The 11,187-nt window shown below is 48.6% G+C and overlaps 1 protein-coding gene across 3 annotated transcripts in view; it reads right to left on the bottom strand.

Moving 5' to 3' along the window:
- The window catches only part of LOC106606016 (band 4.1-like protein 4B), a 27,389-nt gene extending 16,315 nt beyond the window's left edge, over positions 1-11,074 (bottom strand). Inside the window, exons 1-5 of one of the 3 annotated variants that reach the window (XM_045719007.1) lie at positions 10,376-11,074; positions 9,836-10,253; positions 7,730-7,834; positions 6,287-6,329; positions 3,579-3,657 (exon numbers count right to left, since the gene is read on the bottom strand). In XM_045719007.1, the coding sequence (XP_045574963.1) occupies positions 3,579-3,657; positions 6,287-6,329; positions 7,730-7,834; positions 9,836-10,090 (482 nt within the window). In that variant the 5' untranslated portion in view covers positions 10,091-10,253; positions 10,376-11,074. Of the gene's footprint in view, positions 1-3,578; positions 3,658-6,286; positions 6,330-7,729; positions 7,835-9,835 lie in introns of all 3 variants that reach the window. The other 2 variants (XM_045719008.1, XM_045719006.1) reach the window with 2 other exon arrangements.
- Positions 11,075-11,187: the final 113 nt, after the last annotated feature.

The raw sequence follows: 11,187 nt of genomic DNA, 5'->3' as shown, positions 1-11,187 counted from the left end.
TGACTGACACACAGACTGTCTTCCTCCCTTTCACACTGACTGACTGACACACAGACCGTCTTCCTCCCTTTCACACTGACTGACTGACACACAGACCGTCTTCCTCCCTTTCACACTGACTGACTGACACACAGACCGTCTTCCTCCCTTTCACACTGACTGACACACAGACCGTCTTCCTCCCTTTCACACTGACTGACTGACACACAGACCGTCTTCCTCCCTTTCACACTGACTGACTGGCACACAGACCGTCTTCCTCCCTTTCACACTGACTGACTGACACACAGACTGTCTTCCTCCCTTTCACACTGACTGACTGACACACAGACCGTCTTCCTCCCTTTCACACTGACTGACTGACACACAGACCGTCTTCCTCCCTTTCACACTGACTGACTGACACACAGACCGTCTTCCTCCCTTTCACACTGACTGACACACAGACCGTCTTCCTCCCTTTCACACTGACTGGCACACAGACCGTCTTCCTCCCTTTCACACTGACTGACTGACACACAGACCGTCTTCCTCCCTTTCACACAGACCGTCTTTCTCCCTTTCACACTGACTGACACACAGACCGTCTTTGTCCCTTTCACACTGACTGACACACAGACCGTCTTTGTCCCTTTCACACTGACTGACACACAGACCGTCTTTCTCCCTTTCACACTGACTGACTGACTGACTGACTGACTGACACACAGACCGTCTTTCTCCCTTTCACACTGACTGACACACAGACCGTCTTTGTCCCTTTCACACTGACTGACACACAGACCGTCTTTCTCCCTTTCACACTGACTGACACACAGACCGTCTTTGTCCCTTTCACACTGACTGACACACAGACCGTCTTTGTCCCTTTCACACTGACTGACACACAGACCGTCTTTGTCCCTTTCACACTGACTGACACACAGACCGTCTTTGTCCCTTTCACACTGACTGACACACAGACCGTCTTCCTCCCTTTCACACTGACTGACTGACACAGACTGTCTTCCTCCCTTTCACACTGACTGACTGACACACAGACCGTCTTTCTCCCTTTCACACTGACTGACTGACACACAGACCGTCTTTGTCCCTTTCACACTGACTGACACACAGACCGTCTTTGTCCCTTTCACACTGACTGACACACAGACCGTCTTTCTCCCTTTCACACTGACTGACTGACTGACTGACACACAGACCGTCTTTCTCCCTTTCACACTGACTGACTGGCACACAGACCGTCTTCCTCCCTTTCACACTGACTGACTGACTGACTGACACACAGACCGTCTTTCTCCCTTTCACACTGACTGACTGACACACAGACCGTCTTCCTCCCTTTCACACTGACTGACTGGCACACAGACCGTCTTCCTCCCTTTCACACTGACTGACTGACACACAGACCGTCTTCCTCCCTTTCACACTGACTGACTGACACACAGACCGTCTTCCTCCCTTTCACACTGACTGACTGACACACAGACCGTCTTCCTCCCTTTCACACTGACTGACTGACACACAGACTGTCTTCCTCCCTTTCACACTGACTGACTGACACACAGACCGTCTTCCTCCCTTTCACACTGACTGACTGACACACAGACCGTCTTTCTCCCTTTCACACTGACTGACTGACTGACTGACACACAGACCGTCTTTCTCCCTTTCACACTGACTGACTGACACACAGACCGTCTTCCTCCCTTTCACACTGACTGACTGGCACACAGACCGTCTTCCTCCCTTTCACACTGACTGACTGACACACAGACCGTCTTCCTCCCTTTCACACTGACTGACTGACACACAGACTGTCTTCCTCCCTTTCACACTGACTGACTGGCACACAGACCGTCTTTGTCCCTTTCACACTGACTGACTGGCACACAGACCGTCTTTGTCCCTTTCACACTGACTGACTGGCACACAGACCGTCTTTGTCCCTTTCACACTGACTGACTGACACACAGACCGTCTTTGTCCCTTTCACACTGACTGACACACAGACCGTCTTTGTCCCTTTCACACTGACTGACACACAGACCGTCTTTGTCCCTTTCACACTGACTGACACACAGACCGTCTTTGTCCCTTTCACACTGACTGACACACAGACCGTCTTTCTCCCTTTCACACTGACTGACTGACTGACTGACACACAGACCGTCTTCCTCCCTTTCACACTGACTGACTGGCACACAGACCGTCTTCCTCCCTTTCACACTGACTGACTGGCACACAGACCGTCTTCCTCCCTTTCACACTGACTGACTGACACACAGACCGTCTTCCTCCCTTTCACACTGACTGACACACAGACCGTCTTTGTCCCTTTCACACTGACTGACACACAGACCGTCTTTGTCCCTTTCACACTGACTGACACACAGACCGTCTTTCTCCCTTTCACACTGACTGACTGACTGACTGACTGACACACAGACCGTCTTCCTCCCTTTCACACTGACTGACTGACACACAGACCGTCTTCCTCCCTTTCACACTGACTGACTGGCACACAGACCGTCTTCCTCCCTTTCACACTGACTGACTGACACACAGACCGTCTTCCTCCCTTTCACACTGACTGACTGACTGACTGACACACAGACCGTCTTCCTCCCTTTCACACTGACTGACTGACTGACACACAGACCGTCTTCCTCCCTTTCACACTGACTGACTGACTGACTGGCACACAGACCGTCTTCCTCCCTTTCACACTGACTGACTGGCACACAGACCGTCTTCCTCCCTTTCACACTGACTGACTGGCACACAGACCGTCTTCCTCCCTTTCACACTGACTGACTGGCACACAGACCGTCTTCCTCCCTTTCACACTGACTGACTGACACACAGACCGTCTTCCTCCCTTTCACACTGACTGACTGACACACAGACCGTCTTCCTCCCTTTCACACTGACTGACTGACACACAGACCGTCTTCCTCCCTTTCACACTGACTGACTGACACACAGACCGTCTTCCTCCCTTTCACACTGACTGACTGACACACAGACCGTCTTCCTCCCTTTCACACTGACTGACACACAGACCGTCTTCCTCCCTTTCACACTGACTGACACACAGACCGTCTTTCTCCCTTTCACACTGACTGACACACAGACCGTCTTTCTCCCTTTCACACTGACTGACTGACTGACTGACTGACACACAGACCGTCTTCCTCCCTTTCACACTGACTGACTGACACACAGACCGTCTTCCTCCCTTTCACACTGACTGACTGGCAAACAGACCGTCTTCCTCCCTTTCACACTGACACACAGACCGTCTTCCTCCCTTTCACACTGACACACAGACCGTCTTCCTCCCTTTCACACTGACTGACTGACACACAGACCGTCTTCCTCCCTCTGAAGAGGCCTCAGTCCATTTTGCCTTAATTAGTCTCTTCCCCACTGGACCAAAGTAATTAGCTACACTGCCCCCTTACACCTCTACACTAGACCGAGGAGGGGGTGAGATTGTGTGAATGAGACAGTATGTATTCATGAGTGCTAGAGTGTGAGAGTGTGTGCGCACAGGCAGCCAGTGGTGGTGTTACCTGGTGAACTCCTCATGTAGGTTATTGGGCTCTGAGGAGTAGAACTTCACCCTGAAGAACAGTCTGTATGGAGGACCATCTGAGACAGAGACAGAGAGAGAAAAACAGAGACCGGGACAGAGAGAGAGAGACTGAGGAGTAGAACTTCACCCTGAAGAACAGTCTGTATGGAGGACCATCTGAGACAGAGACAGAGAGAGAAAAACAGAGACCGGGACAGAGAGAGAGAGACTGAGGAGTAGAACTTCACCCTGAAGAACAGTCTGTATGGAGGACCATCTGAGACAGAGACAGAGAGAGAAAAACAGAGACCGGGACAGAGAGAGAGAGACTGAGGAGTAGAACTTCACCCTGAAGAACAGTCTGTATGGAGGACCATCTGAGACAGAGACAGAGAGAGAAAAACAGAGACCGGGACAGAGAGAGAGAGACTGAGGAGTAGAACTTCACCCTGAAGAACAGTCTGTATGGAGGACCATCTGAGACAGAGACAGAGAGAGAAAAACAGAGACCGGGACAGAGAGAGAGAGACTGAGGAGTAGAACTTCACCCTGAAGAACAGTCTGTATGGAGGACCATCTGAGACAGAGACAGAGAGAGAAAAACAGAGACCGGGACAGAGAGAGAGAGACTGAGGAGTAGAACTTCACCCTGAAGAACAGTCTGTATGGAGGACCATCTGAGACAGAGACAGAGAGAGAAAAACAGAGACCGGGACAGAGAGAGAGAGACTGAGGAGTAGAACTTCACCCTGAAGAACAGTCTGTATGGAGGACCATCTGAGACAGAGACAGAGAGAGAAAAACAGAGACCGGGACAGAGAGAGAGACTGAGGAGTAGAACTTCACCCTGAAGAACAGTCTGTATGGAGGACCATCTGAGACAGAGACAGAGAGAGAAAAACAGAGACCGGGACAGAGAGAGAGAGACTGAGGAGTAGAACTTCACCCTGAAGAACAGTCTGTATGGAGGACCATCTGAGACAGAGACAGAGAGAGAAAAACAGAGACCGGGACAGAGAGAGAGAGAGACTGAGGAGTAGAACTTCACCCTGAAGAACAGTCTGTATGGAGGACCATCTGAGACAGAGACAGAGAGAGAAAAACAGAGACCGGGACAAAGAGAGAGAGAGACTGAGGAGTAGAACTTCACCCTGAAGAACAGTCTGTATGGAGGACCATCTGAGACAGAGACAGAGAGAGAAAAACAGAGACCGGGACAGAGAGAGAGAGACTGAGGAGTAGAACTTCACCCTGAAGAACAGTCTGTATGGAGGACCATCTGAGACAGAGACAGAGAGAGAAAAACAGAGACCGGGACAGAGAGAGAGAGACTGAGGAGTAGAACTTCACCCTGAAGAACAGTCTGTATGGAGGACCATCTGAGACAGAGACAGAGAGAGAAAACAGAGACCGGGACAGAGAGAGAGAGACTGAGGAGTAGAACTTCACCCTGAAGAACAGTCTGTATGGAGGACCATCTGAGACAGAGACAGAGAGAGAAAAACAGAGACCGGGACAGAGAGAGAGAGACTGAGGAGTAGAACTTCACCCTGAAGAACAGTCTGTATGGAGGACCATCTGAGACAGAGACAGAGAGAGAAAAACAGAGACCGGGACAGAGAGAGAGAGAGACTGAGGAGTAGAACTTCACCCTGAAGAACAGTCTGTATGGAGGACCATCTGAGACAGAGACAGAGAGAGAAAAACAGAGACCGGGACAAAGAGAGAGAGAGACTGAGGAGTAGAACTTCACCCTGAAGAACAGTCTGTATGGAGGACCATCTGAGACAGAGACAGAGAGAGAAAAACAGAGACCGGGACAGAGAGAGAGAGACTGAGGAGTAGAACTTCACCCTGAAGAACAGTCTGTATGGAGGACCATCTGAGACAGAGACAGAGAGAGAAAAACAGAGACCGGGACAAAGAGAGAGAGAGACTGAGGAGTAGAACTTCACCCTGAAGAACAGTCTGTATGGAGGACCATCTGAGACAGAGACAGAGAGAGAAAAACAGAGACCGGGACAGAGAGAGAGAGACTGAGGAGTAGAACTTCACCCTGAAGAACAGTCTGTATGGAGGACCATCTGAGACAGAGACAGAGACATTCAATTAGGGGAAAGAAGAACAGTCTGTATGGAGGACCATCTGAGACAGAGACAGAGAGATTCAATTAGGGGAAAGAAGAACAGTCTGTATGGACGACCATCTGAGACAGAGACAGAGACATTCAATTAGGGGAAAGAAGAACAGTCTGTATGGACGACCATCTGAGACAGAGACAGAGACATTCAATTAGGGGAAAGAAGATAGTCAGGCCAATCTAGCATTCTACCACATTGTATAAAATGTTTAAAATATATAGATTTTATTTATAAATAAAAAAACCCTGGGGACACCAGGCACTTCATTAAAAATTGTCTGGAAACTCGGGTAAGAACCAGGCAGCCCGCTCTGTGAGACGGGCGTTTCCTGACAAAGTAAACATTGGCGTCACCCTGCACCACTCACCATGTCAACAGCTGGTAATGAAGCACCTGTCTTCCCACTTACACACCCCCACACACACACACACACACACAGTATACAGTGCACACATTAAGTAGAGGACACTACCAACAGTCTGGCAAAAGTAGCTGGCTTTCGCATGTTATTAACTAAACACCACACACACTAAGAATATTAGATAGTGGGAGTGAATGGACTCACCTCTGATCTGTTTCTTTATGGGCTTGGACACATCCAGCCAGTGCTGCAAGAGACACAAAGAAGTAGACAACAGAATGTTATACATATGAGGGGTTACAACCTTCCCAGCTCTGCACATTTAGCTGTGAAGAGAGAATCATTACATCATTTGTTTTGGTGCTGTCCATATGGAGCTCGTTTTGGTCGCAGGTCCAGGAATGGCACAAGATTTGCAACATTTACCTGCAGCTAACGCTTCAAATTGCACTGCTGGGTGATCTGAAAAGTCATAGTCAATCAATCAATAATATAATACTTTTGTCAAACTTATTTATCTTTCATTTACAATCTGTAGAAACTCTGAGAATAGAAAGGTTCAGAACTTTTGTGAAACATCACAGCACAGTTGAAAAATAAATGGCAAATAGAAATGAAAACATGAGATAGATGGGAGGGGTTCAGAGAATGTATTTATTTATTTTTATTTTACCAGGTAAGTTGACTGAGAACACATTCTCATTAACAGCAAGGACCTGGGGAATAGTTACAGGGGAGAGGAGGGGATGAACGAGCCAATTGGAAGTTGGGGATGATTAGGTGGTCATGATGGTATGAGGGCCAGATTGGGAATTTATCCAGGACACCAGGGTTAACACCCCTACTCTTACAATAAGTGCCATGGGATCTTTAATGACCACAGAGAGTCAGGACACTCGTTTAACGTCCCAGGACACCCTACACAGAGCAATGTCCCCAATCACTGCCCTGGGGCATCAGGATATATATATTTATTTTTAGACCAGAAGAAAGGGTGCCTCCTACTGGCCCTCCAACACCACTTCCAGCAGCATCTGGTCTCCCATCCAGGGACCAACCCTGCTTAGCTACAGAAGCAGGCCAGCAGTGGGATGCAGGGTGCTATGCTGCTGGGCTGATGGGAGGGGTTCAGAGATAGATGGGAGGGGTTCAGAGATAGATGGGAGGGGTGAGGGGAGCTGAAGGCTAAGACTCATAACAAAAGATTACTATTGTAAAAGACATTGTGTCTGTAATATGTATAAACTGGAAGTAGAAGCCTAAGTGTTGTTGTCCATTACTTTACTCCAATTAGGGGAAGGGTGGTAGAGGAAAATAATAAAGGAAAATGTAAAAATGTACGGGGGATTGGAAATGATGCAGACAATTACATTGATAGAACCCACAATCTATCTGCAATATTAAAGCTGATCTACCCCTAAGAATAAAAAGTAGAGAGAGAGACAGCGACAGGCAGAGAGACAGCGACAGGCAGAGAGACAGCGACAGGCAGAGAGAGAGAATATGACTGATAGCTGTAGCGTCAGATCAATCATTTTAACACCACATTGTGATTGATTTAACTAGTGTCATTACATCATAGGGAAGCCCCTCAGCAATGGCAGGTTGTGGTGTGTGTGTTCAGAGGCTGTATGTATATCTACTCACTGAGACTTGTTCTGGGTCCATGAACTGCAGTCCAAAGTAGTCAGCCTCCACCAGGTCCAGATGATACCTGATCTGGTCAAACAGCTCCTGGCCCTTTGACCTTTTCTGTTAAACACACACATGTATTATAGTCACAATAGGGAGCAGGAGAATAAACAGCCTAGACAATGCGGGTGCACACGGAGCAGAATGACAATACGGGTGGACACGGAGCAGAATGACAGAGTGTGGGTCATTACTAGGGACTGCATCTGGGGCAGAATCAGAGGGAGAAGACCTGAGGGAGAAGCCATAATTCAGGCCTTTGTCTTTGAAACACCCACAATCCATAGGGCACTTGAGCTGAACACCCACCAAGATGCAATGCCCTAAACCACTAAAAAGCTGCACCCCTCAAAGTGTGTTTTTAAGAGAGAGGATAACCTTGTACTTTGTTCCCTGATAACAAGTATGAACCTGCCAACCTGTGTGTGTGTGGTTATGGAGTGGGAGGTCACACAAAAAACTCTTGCCCTTCCTGTTCCTCTCCTCAGCTCCCGTCAAAGCACAACACAACACACACACTCCCAAACCAGCCCCTACCCAAAGCACTTTCCCTAGACAGACATTTCCCCTAGATATCATCCCCAAAGCTCCTGTGTAGATCTGGATTAGACAGCAGGTGCAAGTAAAAATGGGACAAAGTCCACCAAGCCTATGAGAAGGCAGAAAAGGTTTAGTTAACACCATAGTGTTAGTGCCCATCAAATCAACTCATATCTAGATGAGTGTTTAGGGGGTAGTGGCTAGGTGAAAGTGCCTAGGGGCATAGCACTGGGGTGTTAAGGGGTGTTGAGGGTGCTACAGCACCCCTTGATAAATCACAAGAAAAACATTTTAAATACCTAATATTTTTTCACAAACGTAGTGCCCTTGGCCTTTACTCCTCCTGTATGAGCAGCCCCCTGACAAATAAAAGTCAGCACCCCCACCCCTAAACATCTTCCCCTAGGGGACAGGCCCTAGCAGGTCGATTTTGGATCAAGACAAGAGTTCAATTGAATTCATTTCAACTCAATACACCTGTAGATGAATCCCTGAGGGAGGATTCAGCAGTCATGTTCAGGCTTGTTCCTGTTAGAGCTCTATATCGACTCTGGTTTCAGTCAGCTGACGTCTGGTGGCCGTTAGCACGAGCTAGTTCTAATTAACAAGAGAAAACTAAGGAAATAGTCCTCACATACACAAGCCTGTATTCTCTAAGGCAAAGTTATAGCCTTCTGTTTGGAATAGATGTAATGTGATATTACTGAATATACTGTTTAGTTCTGAAGAGAGGATGCTTTCCACACACTGCAAGAACTCATCTCTGGAGTCAAACTTCATGAAGCATTTTAACTACACCATATCCTGGCTCCACGCACCTGCAGCTCACTAATTTAACTTCCATCCTCACACGCAGTGAATTGCTCTCATGTTCTGATGTTTTGTCTATTTGCCAGAGAATGTCTTGCCTGATACAAATCAGACGTAACTAGTCGCGTCTCTACAGTAACATTAAATCATAGGTTCTCTAATAGAGAATCTCTATCCATGACCATTGATTCCCTCAGCAGTCTGACTTCCTGTATGTATTCAAAAAGTGACGCATGAGACGGCTTCATGGACCATGATGACACGCGCACCAACCCGACCTTTAAGATAAAACTCTCTCAAGACAACATGACGCACACATGTCTACGTCTCCCCTGGACACACATTTCTCTTGTCACAGTGCCACGAGATAAATCACATCACTCCCTCCCTCACAGAGAGAGAGATAGAACACTGAGGACGGCGGGAAGGAGGCCGAGAGGGGAAGGGAGATGGGCAGAGAGGTGGAGGTTTCTGAGGTAGGCAGCTTCCTGCCAACAGTCAGAATTGGAAGTAATGTGGTGAATTGGCTGATCACAACACCATCTGTAGCCCTACCCCTCACTGCACAGCACACACACACACACTGACAGGTGGTAAAACTCCATGGTGCTGAAAGACCTAAGCCATACAACCATAGAAGAACAGTCACTTTATATTCTGCTGAGAGAGAATTATGTCTCAAAATAATATGGAGACACCACACACACTCACTGGTATATCCACGTTAACGTCCGACCCATCCAGCAGCAGCACACGGCAGGTGATTGCATCCTTGTCGGTCCCAGCCGCCGGGATGTGCACCACCGCTCCCCCGGTCACCACGGCGGGCGCGTGGACGACCTGCTGCTGGTGCGCGAGGAGCGCGGGGTTCGCGGTTGTTCCTCTTCCTTTCCCGTCCCGTTCGTCCGCTGTCTGAAACCGTCTGCGCGAGCGGTGGCTGAACGTCCGGCGTAGGAAGCCCATCATCTTTCCAATTGTTAATTCTACCCACAGCGCGAGCACCGTGTTCGGTGTCCACGGGGAGGCTTACTACACGGAAACAATGTGTGTGGCGTTTGTCCCACTGCCACCACCCCGGGGCGAAGAGTCCCTCACCGCAGGCACGGAGACTTCAGGCTGCCGCTGAATCCTGAAATTCGGCAGCCGTGGGGATCACCAGCCGCATAATTGAGCAGGACCCGACAATTCGGCATTAAAAAAGCAACCAGTTGAATTTCCCAATCATGTATTATGTTTCAATAGTGAACTCACTCACGGATGCACACCCTCCTCTTCGTCTCCTCTCACCGTTTGTCCCCGCTCGCACACCTGCTGTTGTACGGATTGTGAAATCCTGGAGAAATGTCGAGCAGCTCCGCAGCGGGCGTCCCTATAGTCTCACATACCGAGGAATGAGGTTACAGTCTCCCGGCACGCGCTTACCCAAACCCGTGCTCGGTATTATTTAATCCTCTCACGAAGAACCGAAACTGCTTCACCTCACAGGTAAATCAACCAGAGGAACTGGACAAACAGCATGCTTTGCGCCTGCGTAAAAACAACGCAGAACAAACTTTTTTTTAATATAATATACTGGGGCCAGGCTGTGTCAGCGAAGCAGCGCTCCCTGCCGGCCAGAGGCGACACCACAAGAGGGACAATGTAATGTTGAGGACAAGCAAAAAATAATGCAATTTCAGAAAAAACCGGTAGGATTATGGTTTAGCCGAGGGATTCAAGCAGAAATAAACACACACACCAGTGAAAGTGCAGAGAGTTCACCTCTCCTAAAACAAATATATTCCTTTTACTAACTCCGGATATCTGCCTGCTATGGTTGTTTATTAGTAATGGCTGTACAACATTAGTAGACTGTACAACATGGTCTGGGACTTATGTTGGCACTGAACTGGAGCATTTAGCAGATGCTCTTGGGAATCGAACCCACAACCCTGGCGTTGCACACACCATGCTGGCGTTGCAAACACCATGCTCTACCAACTGAGCCACAGGGAAAGCCCATCTAGGGCAGGTAACTGGAATGTGTTTAAATGGCATCTAACTGCACTGCAGCCTGTAGGACT

Source organism: Salmo salar, chromosome ssa05 (assembly GCF_905237065.1).
Source record: "Salmo salar chromosome ssa05, Ssal_v3.1, whole genome shotgun sequence".
Taxonomy (NCBI): domain Eukaryota; kingdom Metazoa; phylum Chordata; class Actinopteri; order Salmoniformes; family Salmonidae; genus Salmo; species Salmo salar.
This window is presented reverse-complemented; position numbering and strand designations above follow the sequence as displayed.